Source organism: Triturus cristatus, chromosome 2_1 (genome assembly GCF_964204655.1).
Source record: "Triturus cristatus chromosome 2_1, aTriCri1.1, whole genome shotgun sequence".
In the NCBI taxonomy this organism is placed as follows: domain Eukaryota; kingdom Metazoa; phylum Chordata; class Amphibia; order Caudata; family Salamandridae; genus Triturus; species Triturus cristatus.
In genome coordinates, this window is record NC_140581.1 from 860,282,325 (window position 1) to 860,302,144 (window position 19,820).

General features: G+C 43.2%; 1 protein-coding gene across 6 annotated transcripts in view; it reads right to left on the bottom strand.

The window, feature by feature from the left end:
- The window catches only part of KANK1 (KN motif and ankyrin repeat domains 1), a 634,838-nt gene that overhangs the window by 97,452 nt on the left and 517,566 nt on the right, over positions 1–19,820 (bottom strand). Inside the window, exon 1 of one of the 6 annotated variants that reach the window (XM_085632975.1) lies at positions 813–1,095. The exons of 4 other annotated variants lie outside the window; for them this stretch is intronic. Coding sequence is in view for 1 of the 2 variants with exons in the window: in XM_085632967.1 (XP_085489093.1) it covers positions 372–654 (283 nt within the window). In the remaining variant the exon portion in view is untranslated. Of the gene's footprint in view, positions 1–371; positions 1,096–19,820 lie in introns of those variants that run through there. One more of the 6 variants, XM_085632967.1, reaches the window with a different exon arrangement.

The window sequence follows — 19,820 nt, forward strand, 5'->3', positions numbered from 1 at the left end:
GACTACGTTTTTTTGGGGGGAAAAGAAGGCTTTTAATGTGCACGTTCACCATTCTCTATAAATATTCGTTTGCGTGCTCAAAGGGTTTCCAGGGGTTCACAGACGGAACACAAAATTGCATGGTGAATAACACTGTTGTCACCTTAGAGAAAATGCAAAGCACCGCTTCTAATGACAGGACAGAGTTCCACTTGTCTGCTGCCTTCCTCATCGCGACAAGCAATCACCCCGGGGCGGCTACAGCGTCACCGCTATGCAAACGATCAGCTGACAGAACCAGTGTGTGTTATGGAGAAACCCATCCGGGGAGGAATTCCACGAAGGGCCGGGGGAGGAGGGACACACATACAGATAAAGCACCCTCCATTTACCAAAGCTCGTAGGTTTCTTTGCTAAATTACTGCCGGGGTCCCTCTTCCAAAGTAGACGAGAACGGACACAGGCAGACACATACAACTTGTCCCCCATACACGTAGATGTCAGCCTTTCTCTCTCCGTGTTCTGTAATAAGCAGCCATCACCCCAGTGCGTTTGGCACACATATACGCTATAAATATGCAGCCAGACAGGTTCCAACGGGGTCCGAAATTCCTCAGCCAGAGGAGAAACCGCTCGGATGTCAGGGCAGCGCGGGTCCCGCAGACACCAGCTCATGTCATTCTAATTAAAACACCCGAGGCCCACTGCACGACTGTGGCGGGGGTATTTTTGCAACCCTGGCTGCTTTCTACACACAACATGACAGAAGCAGTCACAAAAACAACCCCAGCCAGCCGGCGGTAATGCGGCGGACAGGCGCAGGATTTACTCACGGCAAAGTGGCAAGAAACACCCCTCGCGGACTTTGCCCCTCTGCTTTTTCACTCGCAAGCTTCATGGTTCGTAGCCACGCAGTTCCCAAAGCAAGCTTCTACACGGTCTCCTGAACTTTTCCAGCAGTCAACCCCACGAGAAAGAGTGCATCTCTCCTCGCTGCGAACGCTGGCAGGCAGGCAGCACGCACATTTCATAGGCTGAGCCTTCGCCAATGAGTCTTGCAAGTCCCGAAGCCACCCCCCACAGGAACCTCAGCTGTTCTGCGCACTGCATTATCTTAATAATAAAACAGTGCAATTCATTTAAAGACACAGTACACAGTGCAACTCATCAAAGGCTGTGGGGAAAACGATACGCTATATTTTTAGAGTGCCTGCACCCATGGCAGCCAGCAGAGGTCTCGCAGGGAACAGTGCTCCATTCACACGTACAGACCGACAGCCTGTCCCCGGCGACCGGGCACTGCCCTCTTCCGCCGAACCAATAAAGTAGACACATAGACTTCTCTTACTGCAGTGTAAGAGCCCATTCATACCGGCTGCTTTCGTATCCACTGGGCACAGGGACAAAGAGAGACCATTTCTGACGTTTTCTTAACGCTTGTGAAAAATATACACCTACTTACTGATTTTCAAAAATAAAGCAAAATAATTCATAGTGAAATGTGTTCTTCATAATGCGTTTCTCACTTGACGAGAAACCCACGTGCATATTGCTGCAGATGTGTGTGTCCCACCACAAGTTTATGAGGAGCGCAAATCAGTGCCAAGAACAGCGCCTAATTTCTGAGGCCCGCCCTCCATAGTGCCTCGAGTAATATAGGAGGCCCGCCCTCCATAGTGCCTCGGGTAATATAGGAGGCCCGCCCTCTATACTGCCTCGGGTAATATTCCTCATTAACAGGCACAGGTTCTTCTGTTGCCAGACAGCTGTCAGTCTTCATAGCAACAATCACCTCAAACAATGCTTTACGCTGATTCTGCTGTGCTAGTTTGTTCTCCAAATTGAACAGGTTCTTCCAGAACACCCTGTTACCGCCCTAATGCAAGACGTTGCTGCTGATACAAAGGTAAAGAGTGACAAGACACAGAAAAAAGGGGATCGGAGTACAAGAACCCGCACTAGTCTAAACGTCTCAGTAAGTTTAGGAAAAAGTCCAAGGTGCAAGAAAGCCTGGGACACAATCCCCTACGTCCCAAAACTAGGTAAACCAGGAGAAAATCAACTGGATACACTAGGAACATGCAGCAAGAGGTGGCCCTGCACACTTGTAAGAAATAGTATTTTCAACAACCCACAGTTAGGTACAATTGTCATATGATTGTATGCTTATACAGAAGGAAATGATGACGTTATTCGGTTGAAGTTGGTTTATTCATCTTTATTCGTTATGTAACCGCCAACGCGTTTCGTCCAAACAAGGACTTCTTCAGGGCTCAATGATATTCTTTTTTTATATTATATTTCTGGTAAACAGATGTTCATGGTAGAACAAATTTAAAGCAAGCTGTTAACGGGTAAAATTGTCCAGACATCGTCCATCATATGTATCCTTTAAGGTAGTGGGTGGGTCAATCACGAGATTCTTCCGTCCCTAAACGTCCGTCCAGTTCAAGATGTGAGTGATATATACATATTGAACTGGACGGACGTTTAGGGACGGAAGAATCTCGTGATTGACCCACCCACTACCTTAAAGGATACATATGATGGACGATGTCTGGACAATTTTACCCGTTAACAGCTTGCTTTAAATTTGTTCTACCATGAACATCTGTTTACCAGAAATATAATATAAAAAAAAGAATATCATTGAGCCCTGAAGAAGTCCTTGTTTGGACGAAACGCGTTGGCAGTTACATAACGAATAAAGATAAATAAACCAACTTCAACCGAATAACGTCATAATTTCCTTCTGTATAAGCATACAATCATATGACAAATGTACCTAACTGTGGGTTGTTGAAAATACTATTTCTTACAAGTGTGCAGGGCCACCTCTTGCTGTAAAGAGTGACAAGCATGCACATAACACACATATTCTATATCATGGCACTCACAAACGTGGGACCAAAAAGTTTTGTCTGTGGTGTAACTGAGGGCTGCATGGTGAGGGTCTTTAAGTGGTGGTATGGTACGGTGGGCGTATATCTAGTGTCTGCATTGCACAATGTGAAACCAGAACACCCGTGATAAATCCCGGCTTCCCCACTTACCACCGTGTGATCCTAGGCAATGGTTTTATTTCACTGTGCCTCCTTTGTCTTATTTGCACATATAGGAGGACCTCCAAATACATGACTTCAGGATGTGCACTGTACAATTTTATGTATAATAGCAACCCAGGACACCCAGAGGATGCACATAACTGGCTTGCCTCTCATTTCACTATTGCCATTGCTGAACGCGTGGGTGGAACCATGGATGTTTCTAAATTCGTGTTTGAAACCTATCACTTTTGAAAACAATCATTGGCAAAGCAAATAGGTCTAGCCTATGCGAAGAGCTATTGGCTTTGCCAATGTGTTTTAGCGAGGCTGCTGTTCAGAATGGCTAAAAGTTAAAGGCGTAGAGGAGAGTGGAGTAGGGTGGCTAAGTGTGGAGAAGAGTAAAGTAGAGTGTTGTGGAGTTTTATGGACTGGAGTGAAGGGGCGTAGAGTGGAATAAAAAGTTGTAGAATGGAATGGCGTAGAATCTTGTGGAGTAGAATAGAGTTGTAGAATTGAGTGGCATAGAGTGGAATAGTGTAGTGGAGGGTCGCAGAGTGGAGTGGCTTAGAATGAAGTGGAGCGGCGAGAGTGGCATATAATTAAGTGGAGTGGTGTGCAGTGTAGTAGAGCCTCATCTAATGTAGAGACATTGAGTGGAGTAAAGTAGAGGGTCAGAGTAAAGGCGCACATGGGTGAGGGGCATCGAGTGAAATTAGGAGGCACAGAGTGGATTATAATGGCGTGGAGTGCATAGCGTGGCATTGAGTGTTGTGGAGTGTCGTAGAGTGGAATGTCGTAACGTAGAGTAGAGTGACCTAAAGTGAAGTGGCACGGAGTAGAGTGGAGTGTGGTCGAGTGTTGTCGGGTAGAGTGGAGTGTCGTAGGGTGGAGCAGAGTGGTGTGGAGTGGCTTAGAGTGGTGTATGCATGGTGTGAGCACATTGTCACGATAGACAACACATGTTCAACTGAAATGACCATTACATTTGCGCATTTAGTTTTATTGATATAATTATACAGTGCACAAAAGATAATGTATGAAAATGACATTGTCTAGTGTACTGATTTGTTTTGATCGTATTCAAATTGATTCCACCACACTTCCTAATTACAAAACAATGTGCCATTTGTGTTTTCCTAATTCTGAAATATTTGCACAGTTCAATTACAGACAATTACATCTTGTTGTATGATAGAAAAAAACTTATTTTCCAAGTACGCAGCAAGATTGTCACATAAATCCTTTCACTTTGAAGTCAGAGACAGAAAAGTACACACCAAGCTCCCTCGGAAGATAGAGCCAGACATTTATTCTCTGTCTTTAAACACACCGCAAATGTGACAAGATAAGAACAAAATTTAAAGCCCTATTTACAGAAAGCGACGACTCATGGAAGAATATAAGGCACACTAGTGAACAAGTTTTGCTCCACAGCAGGGATGAAGACATGCTGGACAGCCTAAAACAAATGCAACAAATATGAAGCCAGGAAATGTGCGTTACGAACCACAAAGTCAATTGAAAGCAATGGGTGGAATGTATTCCCAGGGAAGCTTTCAGGATGCCCACGAGAAGTCTTTTCACAACCAGAGAGCTGCGCTGTCTGGTAGGCTTCAACCTTAAAATACCACTCGATTCACTGATATAATCTTATGTACTAAGTTGGAACTCTTCTGCATGTTCATGAAATACACTTTTTGAGTTTTGAAGATACTGTCATATTTTTACTCATTTGTTGCAATATATCTTTAAAAATGAGGGTGTTCCTAAAGATAAGCAGTATAGGACACCTTGGTTATTTCCTTTATTTAACTTCAGTTAACCTGTAAATAAATGATTGCCTGTTTAACATCTTTCTGAATGTTAGGTCAAAGTCAAGTAAACAGCAACCCAGTGCCCCAGTTGACAGGTGGCCACATTTAAAGGTCAGTAGGGCCACAGGCAGTCCTTGGGTCGCACTGTTTTATATCATAACATGCATTTGAGCTAAACAAATAAAGATAGAGTAAAAAGAGGTAAACAAGCAAAATCACATCTCTGTATGCCTTGAATGAAGCAGCAGTGACATGCTGTGGTCATCACTTTTTTGGAGAAAAGAAACTATGTATTAAACGCAGGCTGCCCTACGCTAGAGCTGGTATGGTAGAGGTGGCGTGAGACAGGATACTGTTAGCTTGGGATGGGCGTAGGGACAATTGCAATAGCGGGGTGCCCAAAATCATGATTTTAAATTAAACAAAAAAGCAAATTAGCATTCACAGACCCGGATGCTGCACAGACACTGTGTGAAAGTCCTCAACTGCCCAACACCCATAGTTTCAGCAAGGTTTGGTGGCACATAGGTCTGATGTGTAGTCATTTAATGTGCTCAGTTTGCTCACTATGCACAGTCTGGGTTCCTGGCCCTTGACAGGTACAGAGGCTGTACTGAGAGAAAGAGGCAACAAAGGTGCCACAAACGAACTGGGCTGTAAATCCAGAGAAAATTACTACTTCTAAAGGGTTATGGCCATATCTGCAAAAAAAAAAAAAAACAAAAAAAAAAAACATTCCTCATTCACAGGCTCAGATCGAAGTGAAGGGAACTGATGACGTATCTCCCTTCACTAGTATCCAAGACAACAGTGCATGCCATTGAGGATGCTATTCAAGTCTCTCCCATCGTTCAGGGATGCACTGAGGGCCACCTGGCCCTTTGGAACTGCTGGAGTCCTGGCTCTTTTGAGGATAGCTATCCTTAACACTTTAAAAAAATTTTTTTTTTTTAATTCGGTTAGTTGAGCTTCCTTGCTCCAAAAAGCCTCCTTTGTCTCAGATACACAATCTAGAAATACATTAACCACAAGGCACAGACTGAAAAAGCCCTTTATATAGGCTTTCCTGTTTTCAGGTTCTATTTTTGGTAAATTCTTGTGTTCTCCCCCCCAGTGTTTTCAAGTATTTTCAATACCTTAAAAAAACAGTGGTTATCAGTGGTTACACATTTTCGTGCCATTCAAAACAAAAACGGTGTTTTTTCGGTGATTATGGAAAGTTTTGCTTTTATTATTTCTTGCTTTCTGCACTGATAGAGCATGGTATATAGACAGTGTACGTACAGTGTATATGAGGTCCAAATACATGTTCTCAAATCAAACTTATTGAAGAACACCATACAATACTTCTTCAGTGAGTCTTTGGTCATGTGCGCTCGCTCTTTCCTTCCCATGTAAACTTTTATCTGTGAAAAGGCCCTCCCAACATTGCCAGTTGAGACGGGCAATACCAAAAGAGCCAGTACACAATTTGCTAACTCTGGCCGCTGACCTAGCTTTCCATGCCAATACTTGTGCACTTGAAGCTTGCGATTCACTGGGCAGATTCTACAACATTTGCTTTGAACTGGGCGCTTATGCCCTCAGAGTTATTGAAGCGGTCAAAAATGAAACCGCACGTTTGAAACTACAGAGTAAATTCTCCTTTATGGAATGGATCTAGAACTTGTACGGAGCACCACAGTGAGGTTTGATTGACTTCAATGCATGGTTTGTGAAGGGACATTTCTATGTATCATTGCAAGCCATTTCTCATACATTGTAAAAAAAAAAAAAAGAAAAGTTCCTGAATTGCTCCTCAACATTGCTTTGCTTACCAAGTGGCAAGCTCTCTAACATGAAACCTGTTGCAGTTCCAAAGTCACTAAAGGTGTCGCCCAGCCTACTCTCAAGGAGATGTTTAACATCTACACTAATTATGCTGAACACTTGGCAGACAAGGGTGTTTTCAGTCTCTAGTTTTTTTTTTTACTATGTCCATTACAGCAGTTATGTTTTCCTGTAAAAAACAAAGAATTCAGTAGTGTACTTTTTTCACATCACTATCAATATGCGACCAAAGATCCTCACATTGCTTCCCTTTGGCTTTATCACTCAGCAAAAATTCTGTAAACGGTTGCCAAATGGATAATATCACATTCACAGCCCCTCGGACTGAGAATCATCAGCTAAGCGACACAGTTGTGAGGACGCTTTCTTTGATGCCACACAAGGCACAAAATGAGAAATATTTGCGTTTTAGTTCCCGCGCATAAGAAAACAGTGCACCAGAATGGACAAGTCAATAGCATTCTTCATTAACTCTTAAGATTGTAAAGATGCTTTCAGCATACCATCTAACAACTGGCAAGGATCTCTTACAGGAAAGCACTGCAGCTCAGGTATCGATTTTGACAGGTCATCACGCAACTTTTTCATATACATAGCTGAATCACTGCAAATACAAACAATATCACTCCAATCTTTGTTGAACTTGGAAAGAACCTTTCAGCAGCAGCATTCCAAGTGACACTTCGTCCTATGTTTTCCAAAGGTCTGGTGTCATGTTTTCACCACTATCCCAGATGCTTGGTGATAGCACTCTTTTCACATATACCTTTCTTTGAATGTTTAAAGCCGGAGGTGTTGGCAATTCACCCACTATCAATACTGACTCACTAGAAACTGGGGGCTGTGTATCAAGGGATTTTACCCACTCTCTGTGGGTAAATGTGACGGCGCATATTGGGAAAGGTTCTTATGAAACCAGCCATTTTACCTATCAGTGGAAGAATCAAGACCTAAAACATGCTTCTAAACCCTGCATCTTTAGACCAAAGACCACAAAACTGAAAAAAGCAAAAGGAAGAAGAAACACTATTTTAATGACATCCCTAAACAACAAACCTCAAGCACAATAATGTTATCCCAGTCATTCTTGCTGCTTTACAGTTACAGTTTAAAGTTACATTGGGTTGGCCCCTTCAGGGAGACAAAAATGACTTTCACTCGCCTTTTCATTCTTTGCATGGCATTTCGTTTGAGGTTGTGCAGGTGTTTTTTTCAGTGTTTATATGTTTACACTGGTGAGGAATATTTCCCTTTTGGTGGGGTTTTATCAGTTATTACAGGTTTAAACCTAAAACCGGACCGCCTACTTTTATACAATTATATTACAATAAAGCTGTTAATATAATTAAAAGACAGAAAATTAATCCTTCACAAACTGAAGGACAAATAATATACAGAACAGTGTTACAAGACTCATGACTACGTTCTTCATATTTAAGATTGTTTTAGTAAAAGCAAAAATGATTCTCTGTAAAAAAGAAAACAAGTACTCACCCTTAAAAACATTATATTAAAATTTCTGAAGAGCACCATAACCCAACTACTTGAGACACAGGAATTTTTTTTTGTACACTCAAGCAATCACCATACAATGGACAGCCTTCTTTTGATATCCACCTCCAGGATCCCAACTCGGTTAAGTATCAACATATCCTGAGCTCTATCAAGGACAAAAACATTGCAAACCCAACATATGACGGCATTAGTGCAGGAAGCTACATTCCCTGCACAATCATGGTAAAAATGAATTCTCTACCTTGCTAGAACTGTCATCCTTAACAGAAAAGGGATATGTCTGTTTTTATAAACTCCTCCACAGGGTATGTGATTCGTTCCCATTTTACACGAGTGCACAAAACAGCAAGCTAAGGAAACACTGAACAGAGATATTCACAACTTAGACTCTACCACTAAATAGGAATGCATTCACACAGGTTGGGTATCGTTTTCAGTTGTCCCTTTAGGTTTGTCATACTCTCAATTACTATAATATTTTTTGCACCAATCGATTTGCACTAATCATCAGGAGACAATTACTCAGTAATTATTCACTGATAAACAAACCAAACTATCACTGTCTCCACTACACACATTAAACATTGGATTTCACAATGAACACTTGATGAGGACAAATACTTTAGCCCAGTGGTGGTCTACCCTTGCACTGGATACCGCCCCCTATTCTTAGGCCTACTAAACCTAGTTATAGCCCTTCAAGGCTTGCCTCATAGGATCTCTATTCTACATGACTTCCATCTCTGGGTAGATTGCACAATTAGTATGCTGCACAAGCGTAAGTCCTCTAAACTAATACCAGTGCCAACACTATACACAACTTGTCGCCACACAGAGAAGGCCACACCTTTGATCCAACCTTCTCTGGGAACAAGCACTTCAGAATGATCTCCCAATCGGAATCACATGATACACAGGTGATGTTTTAATTTAATCTCAGGGCCCAAACCTAAAATTCACCCGCAGCGCGGGCCTATATCCATGACCTTTTTTAAAAATCATACAAGAATCCATAACACTAGCCATTGAGGTGGATACCACTACCTTAACTCAGGTACATCATAAAAACCAGCCAAGCCAAGTTTCATGCAAGCATGAAATCAGCATTCCATAAAATTGCACAATGAACATTTTCAAATACATTAATAAAAAATACCTCAAGAATACGTTATATGATGAATACATTTCGTCCAATGATCAAGGAGGCATGTTGCATTAGAATTCAGATATAAACAACTTAAAAAAAACATCAGAACAAACGTTATACATTATCACAAACCCGGTCTTCCCCCACAATCTTTACAAAATTTTACGTTTTTCGGTCTATGAAAACCTAAATATAGTTGAATCTACACAGATCCACAATCCTTCCTAAATCTATGGATTATTTAGTTCACTACTCAGCAACAGCATTCTCCAAACTGGTTATTTTTTTAATAAAGAAATGCATCTCTACTTCAGCTCCGATACTCACAAACACCCTGGATACATCGCTTATCCTTATCAAGTTCACATGTGTTCTCAAGAGAGGGAGTGGACCGCAGATACTCTAGTAGAAGTGCTTATTAAACAAAAGGTATGGGAAGAGAAAAGAAAGGACCTAGGTAGGTGTGATTAATGAAGTTGTTGCATAGTCATAACAATCCGGGAACTCTTCAAGGGTATGGATTAGGTACTTTAGTAGTGATCAAAAGGGAGTAGGAAAAGGCAAGAAAACTAGGGAGTTATGTAGAGCCCTCAAGTAGCAGCAGGCAGACCGTGAAATCACTCCATGCCACGCTCATCATTGTCGTCATTGGACTCTCCCCTCTAAAAATGTATGGAGAGGAATATTAATCTTGCTCCTTTCACATTCGTTTGGAGGTGCAATGGGTAATTATGTACCACATATATTCATTTATCCCTGACCTCAATCTGTAAATGAGTACATTAAAACAAGTAAAAAATATACTGGTGTGCACACTGAGGGAGTGCTTGAGGAAAATTAAAAGTGTTCCTCACTGTCTAAGTCAATTTTAATGAATGGGTGCGTGTCTGGTGTAAGGATAAAACTTCAGACATGAAATTCCCTCTGTCAAAGATTCAACATGGCATGGCCTTAAGTCACGATATAGACGTCAGGTTTATACTCCAACCCTGTTCTTGTGTATGCTTGTTCTCAGTGTAGGACATAGCCTGTGGGTGTGCCACACACAAGGTGTGTTAGTTACATACTTTGCCACAACTGTCACTGCATTTTAAGGTCTAGTGAGTGAGAGCCTGTACACTCTGGTCTTAGACTGCTGAGATCATCGGAATTTGTAAATACACTTGCCTAGGTGATAGTCAATACTGAGCCCCACAAGCTTGGATCTTAAACTAAAAGTACAAAGAAGCTAGGTGAAATTCAGTAAAGTCGAGCCGCATTTCCTCCACCAGGATTTTATGTGAGCACAGTTGCTCCTGTCTGGCCAGCCTTAGTTGTTCCACAGTATTTGCAGGGCTTGAGCTCTATATAAACACAATTTATCAGTGTAATTGCATATCCTGTCTGTTCCCACCATGTATGAACTTATGTGTATAATTCCATGGGTATTACGTGAAGCAGGACACTCATTTGGCCAACATTGTCACTCTACTCCAAAGTAGTTCCAAGGTGGCACTCAATATGTTGAGATTGATCAAAACTACCACTAGAGGCTGGTGTTTAATTAAAGGTTCATTAATGGGCATAGCCAATGCAAACTACATTTAAGCTACATGTTGTAAACTGTGCTTGCTTGGCGTATGTGTAGCAAATTTGCCTTTTGTGCATGGTTACACTGGATTTTTCCCCTTTTTGTGGATTATATTTTTGTTTTTGGTGGCTTTAGGACTGCGTACTTTATCACTGCTATACAGTAGAAAAGTGCCTTTGCTTCCCCTCTAAAGCATGTGCTTTACACTGGAACTCCTCATTGGGCCTATTTAACTTCCCTATATCTCGATGATTATAAATGGTGCCTTAAGTGCACATGAGGAATACAAAGTTAAACGTCATATGTGGGCTGAATCGTGTATTTACAATACCCACATACATGTCAAAAATATACTTCTGCCAGTAGCACCACTGTTGTCTTGCAAACATGCAGTTAAAAAACACTGCAGTGACACATGCCAAGGAAAACTGACTTTTCCATGTAGAAAAAGGCTATGCTTATATATTCATAAGCCACTGCTTAGGTCTGTCTTCTAAACCCACAGGCACAGTGCCAATAAAGAAAAAGAGGGCACACTACATATTGGGGTTCATGTGCCCTCAAAGTGAAATAGAAGCCAGAAGCTATTTCGCGCAGTAGGCCTGGAAAGACCTTTTACTAATAGGCCCAAGATGGATTAAATTCTTTACTTTCCAGTTAGGGAGGGATAGAAAAATACTTCATATTATTTTCTTAGTTTTTAAGCGAACTTAATAATGAAATCAGATTTTTGATACCTTAAGCAAAAACACTGTAAATAGGTACTTTAGGCTTCCTGAACCAGAACTGGCTCAGAACATGTGCCAATCATCCCAATTCCAAAGCTGGAATAACATCCTTGCCTGGAAGAGTTGATCATTTTCGCTCAGAGGACCAATGCTTGCGTCTTAGAACTGCAAAGTCCAACTGGTGTGAACTGCTGACCCCTTAGCGGGGATTAGCTATCTGGGAGTGGACTAGAACAGTTGGCAGAACAATGGGAAGCTTCAGCACGACCTCTTTTGACTTGGAGGTGCCATGGGTGGCTTCTTCTATTCTTCCACAGGACCCCCTAGATAATTAGGCTCCAACCATAGTAGGAGGCACGCCCAATTTTGAACCTGTCAGGCAGAGGAGTGTCTAAGAAGCTGAAGACAGGCCTGCCTGCTGGAAGGTGGTTAGCTATCTTGAAACAGGGGCTCATGGGTAATTTTACATTCCAGGAAAGAGGAAGTGAAACAAAAGGACTGTGAGAAAATATTTAGGTCTGGGCAGTAGAATTCCTCCAATCACCAGCTACAGCCCAGGATAAATCTGGCCTCACCACCACCACCACTTCAGAACATTCCAAACCTGGGAGGATTCCATCTGAAGGAGTATCCTGACTCCTGGTTCCTGCTGAAGAAAAGGACTCACACAGGACTTCAATATGTAGAGACTGGAACTGAGATACAAAAGCAGAAGGACTCCTGTCTCTCAAGCACAGCTAGCTAACAAGAGGACTAGGCCCTAAAAGAAATATTGCTGGTGCCCAGATGCCGGACCTTAGGAGCTAGGGGATGCAGGACTGGCCAGAAGATTTCCCAGGAGTTGGAGACTAAGGACCTAATTACAAGTTTAGCGGTACTGGTTCTGCCCTGCCGCCGCGCCGCCAAACCTGTGATCGGGCCCCCTGCCAGATTTCGAGTGTTTCTCGGGTCTTGTTTTTTTTTTTACGTTCCTACGGTAGTGCCGCAGAAAATGGGCACCGTAAAGGGAATGCACAAAAAAGGTTCTTGCACAGCAGGAACTGTAATGTCTATGCCGTGCAGGAACTGGTTTGCATGCACATAGGGGAGCACATGTTCTTCCCCCGTGTGCATCCACATGGCGTAAGGCACCATGGGGCACTGTAGGGCGTCCTTTGTTTCCTCTCGGCTATGGTTGTCATGCAGGAGGAACAGCCATGAAAACCGTAGCGGAGAGGAAGCTTGTAATATGCTTGGCGGGACCGCTGTGGTCCCGCCAAGCATATTAATGCCTCTACAGAGCTGCACCACCAAAAGGGAATGGCGGTTCCCTGGTGACTGCGGTGGGTCAATGGCGGTCTGATCACCCTAATTATAACAGGGCGGTCAGGAGATCGCCGCGCCCCCGCGGACCACCAGACTCGTAATGAAGCCCCAAGTCTGAAAGTAAACCGTTTGAGAGTGACAACCTGCTTGCTGTGTCCAACTTTCAATCTATTGTGGTTAGCCTAAATATTGCACCTAGATTCCGGGTCCACGGCAAACTGTTGTTTTTGCCTTAACACTTTAAAAATCCATACTGATGGTTCCCCTTGAGCTATTTTAACAATCTTGCTGCCTTTTTGCTCATTACATTTTTCTCCGTTTTTTTTTAATTGGTTGAGGAATTTTATTGTATTGTGTTATTTACTATGGGGCTTTCTTTAAAGTATAGCACCGATATTTGTGTCCTACAACAAGGATGCTAGTCTGATTAGAACAATAAAACAAATAAGTGCCCTTAAAGTATTGTTAATATGTAGGCACTTAAGTTGAAAGAAGAAACAAGGTCTATTATATATTTTTTTTTATGTCTCTAAATACCACGATGACTATTCCACATCAGCCTTTCTAGGTCAACAAAAAGTGCAATTCATCTCCAAGAGGTAATTTAAAATGGCCTTAAATACTGCAAGTGCAACTTCTGATGGCAGTGTGTGCACAGGCTAACTATCCACACAGTAGAAATATTTTTAAGACAGTGTTTGAACTTGTTTCCTTCCAGACTTAGAAGGCAATTGCATCTTTTTGCTGTAGGTTTGGTTTATGGCTAGCCATGTTGTTCCCCGATTACGCCAGATACATCGCATTCTCGGATACACACACAGTAGAAAGTGAATTCCCCATCTGCAACTGCCACTCCAGTTTTAATTTGCTTTTCCAAAACTAACAGCATTTGCAACATAGCAACCGGCTGCGCTACTGGCAATACACTAGAGCGGCTTTATCTGTACAGCATCACGTCCACGGGTGGAAAGATGAAAAACAAACAAAAAAACATACAGTTGGTGAAATCCACCACCCGCAAACCTTACCCTCTACGTCTCCTCTGGGGCAGAGAGCAAATGGGCAATGAGAGCGCCCCAAATGTCTTTCGGCCATGAAAGCTCGACCCATACAGTTCCAAATGTTCTTTGCAGTACGTGGGATCTAAGAGCCAGTGTTGTGGGGTGGGGACGGCACGCTTGCGCCAGTGCAAAACAACTCTCCACTATGCTAACAATAAAGCATCGAAGGTTGTCTCCTTGTAAGTCTTTGACCATCCCAGCAAGCACACTCCGGAGTGTGAGTCCAGAACCGCCAGACTGAGAATCACAGATAGGTCAGATGGAGGAAATTTTCGTCAGGTGCACCACAGCGTGCACACCACTCATCTCGTCTCAAACTACATTTACATAATCTGACAGGTGTATAGTACATTTTATGTACTTAAAGTGGATAATGCACAAGTTACAGATAGATGTAAGCATACTTCGCTCTGCACAATAGACGGCCCAGTCCACCGGCTCCAATGTTTGGTCTAGCACTGCATTCCAGCTCTCCAGTGCCGGATCCGGGGCATCGTTCTGTCTGCCTTCGCCGAACTGTATAATTTAGTGATCAAGTCCCCATGTGTGTTACTAGTCAGGAAGGATTATAGGGCATAGTGTGTGGGGGGGCTTCGCTAGGAAAATGTGGATAGTATTTGCGCAGGGCACAGCGTGTGGAGGGTTTGCTAGGAAACTGTGGATGGTACTTGCGCAGGGCAGCTTGAGGGGAAAGCATGTGAAGGTAAACAGCGGAGTGTGAAGGTATGTATGAGAATTGTCGTCCAAGACTAAATGAAAGCGCCACCAGTGTCTTTAGCCCAGCTCAACCAAGCAGTCCCAACGCCTTATGCTCCTGTGTGACCAACAGGGCGGGATGGTATTTCTGCATAAGTTCTGGAACATATTAAGGGACCTTGTCTTGTGGAGTGGATTGTGTTGATTTCTGTATCAGTCACACCCTTGCGTTTATGCTGCAGTAAAGCTTGTAGCGGGGTCGGAAATGCATCATCATGTCCTACCTCTAAATGCACAACATAGTCATGAGGCACAAACCAATTGCGGGAGTAATGGGCTTGTGCACATAAATAGTATGATTTGCAAATCAGGTGCATTAAAGTCTTCTAGTGTTACGGTAGGGTGAGCACCTCCCAGCGTATTCGTGGCTGTTTCCCTGCCCACGCCAAAGTAATCAAGTGTGGCCGAAGCGTTTCAAAAAAATGTTGTAGCAGCACTATTGGAATTTGATAAAAAGGTATAGAAACATGTGCAGTACGACCATTTTCATAATTTATTTATTTATAGAGCACAACATTCATCCCAGGGGATATCAAGGCGCTAGTAGCGAAAGAGGGCGTTAGGCTGCTGGTACAGGGAGGGCAAGTGAGTATTATTTTTTGGGGAACAGATGAGTTTTCAGTTTTTTCCGGAACACCAAATAGTTGGATGTGAGCCGTAAGTCTATGGGGAGATCGTTCCATCTCTTGGCTGCCAGATATGAGAAGGAGCGCCCTCCAGACCTTACTTTCTTGATACGTTTCGTTCTGGCCAGTGCTTGATGTGAAGACCGTAGGTTCCTTGTAGGGACATAGAACTCAATTTTCCCCTGGCTATTCTCTCTGCGAAAGATTACGGTAACCTGGACCACCTGTGTACCTGATACTGCAAGTGTGAGATGGCTCTGCCATGGTTGAAACGTATTACAAGTTCAGGGTCGCTATTGGCCCAGATCCCCACGTATTTAACAGTCCATACTCCACAGCAAGGGAGACTCTAGGGAGTATGTTTGGGCGCTCAGCGTCAGGGGGAACCCCACTGGCTTTGCCCTGTTAACGCTCCAGCCCGAGTATCGCTCAAATCTAATATATTCCCAGCTTACTGGAGCTAAATTTATAGCAGAGTCCTGGACGTACAGCACCATAAAATCCACATATAAGGAGATCAACTGCCACTCCAGAAGTCATGGAAAGATATTAATTGTGATTCTAGTACAACACACTATTTGAATCAATGCACCAGCTGCAAAACACTTCAGTACAAAGACAGGCAAACTCAGTCAACAAATGGCCTTCAGTTTAAGGGTCAAAGGCAGCCATCAGCAACTGACCTCAGCCCACCTTCGGGAATGCGAGTAAGAACGAAATGGACGGTCACGTGTCTAATGCCAGATATTTCCACACACCACTCCACCGAAAAAGGGCCCGCTCCGTCAGAAACCAAGTATCACATGAAACCCTGCGCCAGGACCGCGTCCAACTCGCACTTCCTGAGCAGCTACCGGACCCGTCAGCGCGCGCGCTGTCCCTGCCAACTGCCAATAAATGATATCCCACCTTTTACACACAGCACAAACGCCCCAGTATGCCAAAGCGACGAGTCACGCCTAATGCAGCTGAATCAGCCCAGCTCCATAAAAGAGGGGCATTCACGGAATACAGAGTTTAATTGAGCCTTTAAAATGAGATAAATGCTCTAGTGCCGTAAAGGTGGCAGGAAAATGTCACTTAGACTGGGAACTATTCTAGCACAGAACTAAATCCCAGCACGCTGAAAAAACACACAACTACCAAAATGTTTCCTGGTGAAAGCCTCAGGATAAAATGCGTGCGCGATTACAACAAGCGTTAAAAATAGCTTTTAAATGAACGTGCATTTTCTTTCATTCCTACACAGTAAGAGGTTTTAGATTTAAGCTGGCATCAAACTATGGCTGAAATAGGTTTTAATATCAAAGCCTTCCATTTCGTCAGTCGTGGATATATTAGAAATACACCAAATTAACAATTTATATTTTTCGATTCTTATAAATCAAACTGAGACTGCACTTTTTGAGGAACGTAGAGGCACAATTGATGCACAAGTAGCAAGACCCGCATGGAATGCTTAAAGTTGATTACAAACTTTGTAAACTCCATTTCCTAAATGAAGACGGACATCTAATTACATCAATACGTCCATCTTTTGAATCCTTCACTAGGGCTCTTCAGCCATGATTATGCTGTTAAATTTAAATTTATCGAAAGTAGGCGATTGATAAAATTCAGTGGGGCCGGTAATTGAGTCATTGGGCAGGAGGGGGGTGGAGAGGCCACACACGCATACACACCCATCCAGAAGCACATTCACTCACACCCATACATTCACAAGCAAGCGCACACACACCCATACATTCACAAGCACGCACACACACCCATCCACTCCCAAGCACGCACACACACCCATCCACAGCATGCATGCACTAACACCCCCCCCCCCTCCCATTAAAATACAGAAAAAAGACTGGGCCGCCGCAGTGATCTCAGGTGGCAGGAGGGAAGCCTCTGAGTTTCCTGGAGAGTTGGGACTTCCGCCTCCTTTCTTATTGGCTGACCTGTAGGAGACGGCAGAACCTTATCCGTCACAGAGTGGGATGGGGTTAGTGAGAGTTGCCGACCCTACACCACTCTGTGGCAAGGTGTCACTGATTGACACTTAGTCCTGGGCACCTTAGGGACAAAACTGAAGTGCCCAGGTCAAATTCCATCTGTGATGTGCCCACTCATGAGAGGAAGGACCTTGAGGCACTTCACATAACTGAGGTCACGCCCATAGGGTTATGACATTTTCAGCGCGGCAAAGTTCAACTCAAGCAGCCACAGGTGCCTGCACATGGCTGCCTCATCTGTGTGAACATAAAGCGTGCCTGTCAAGCTAACCTTTGCTCAGCCTGACAGATACTCTTCGTTTGCAAAAAGGTTTGTGTGTGTGTGTGTGGGGGGGGCCTTCACCTATAAGGACGGGTCGCATCTGATAGAATGCTTGAATTATTCTCAAATACTGTTAATTACTCAGTGGAGCATTCCAGTCTATTGTTTTTTGCCCACTATGCCACTCTAGACGGCCATATGCAGATTAGCCTTGGTCTTCCTCCAATGGGAACAGTCCAGCCAGAACTGCGAGGCCAGACACCCTCCAGATGGGAACATTTATGATGTTATGTTTTAATTTCAAACGTGCATCCTGCTGAATAACTCCAGCGTGTACTCAGCTCAGCCAAAAAGTATTTGGAGGAGAGTTCTACTACTACTTCAGAGGAATATTATATGGACACATTCCATGCACAAGGTATACCATTTAATACAGACAAATAAATGACCACAAGCCATGCCTCATGTTATAATCTCTGTAGAAAGACAACTGGAGCCAGTATGTATTATCAGTCTTCTTTATTCATCTTCCAGTTCAGGTTACAACTGTCTCTACTCCAGCCAGCCTAGTGTGGTACCAGCCCCACCAGGAGCAGCCTGCCTAGCTACTCAGCCCATCTGTTTGCTGCCAACACTCACCCACTCAGACACACAGGCATTCCACTCATCACAGGCACACCAACATTCCATGACCATCTCACGCTCTAGCTGAGCAGCTAGAGGCAGCAGGGCTGAGTACATGTTATACAATTAAGTAGGGTATAACATTATCCCTTTTTCTTCCAAAAAAACGAAACATGCAAGTGATATAACATCAAGCAAGAACTATCAACAAGAAAAATGAATAATGGTACAAGTCTCTCGGATGCAGCAGTAAATACAAAACATCGCAGAAGAAAGAACCATTAAAGCAAAGAAAGGATGGTAAAGATACATACAATTGAACAGCAATATCTCCCATCCCCTCCTAAAAAGATTTTAAAACATTTAGAAGCGTAATAAAAAACGTAACATTACAAGACATACATTTCGTAGCATTTTGTAGCATACACTGTTACGTAATGATCTATAACGCAAAGGGTAAAAGACCCTACAACACCAATGCCCACAAGCATAACCTAGAGTAGCGCTAAAGTAGAATACCCTGCAACTACAATCCCAAGAATAAGGGAACCAACAAGATACGGGACAACGACCCATAAAACTGTGTGAGGGGCCGGCACCCAAAACACACAACCTAGTTGTACATATGTACTGCGCGCAACTGTAAATGGAATATAAACCCATACCCAACCCAGTAAAAAGGGTCGTACATAACGATTTTGTCTGGGAACTAAACCCATGACCCAAACCTCCTGAAGAGATTACTAACTGGGACTCAAACCAAACCCAATGTTTGACAAAAAAAGAGTAGATAGTTAAATGACTATTGCCCAGACCAATCCCTAATTTAAAGGATAAACTGTGATGACCACCCCGAAACACAAGGATGAAACATCCATCAATAAGCGCAGAACTGTGGCATCGTGCACCACACCGGTGAGCGATTTCTCACCCGCATAAAACTCTGTGAACACACTGGAGCACTGTAAACGTAAAACATACTAATACCTGGTAGAAGTGCATGTAAATAAAACTTGGGCATCCTAAAATACTTCTACATACCTTTTCATAATACCTACAACATAACCCATACGTTATTAACCCAAAACACAGTGTCTGCCAGGAACAATGTTTGCACTGCAAAATACGGAAAAGGAAAAGTGTGAGCACACAACTCACAATCAAGATCACTCCTGCACCGCACATATTTGTAAGATGCGTTCGACGTTAAATAACTCCAGCGTTGACATGTCCCTCAAAAACGTCTCACCTTGTTTTAATATTTCCTTTACAAACACCATCAAGCTATTCCATATGAATCTACTTTCCGACATAAATGAAGCGGAAAGTCTTACCCCAAAGAATGCCTCATCGACAATGGTTCCTGAAGTGCAAACAGACCACCAACGAAGCACTATGCTTCACTTTCCCCGGACTCAGTGTCGAAGATAAAACTTTATTGAGACAGCGTGGCTGGCAGCAAACAAGCTAGATCCAAAAGTATCGTGAGGAACCGCCAATGGGGAAAGGCAATAACGACCGCCAGCCTCAAGATGGCGGCACGCCGTCAACGTCGC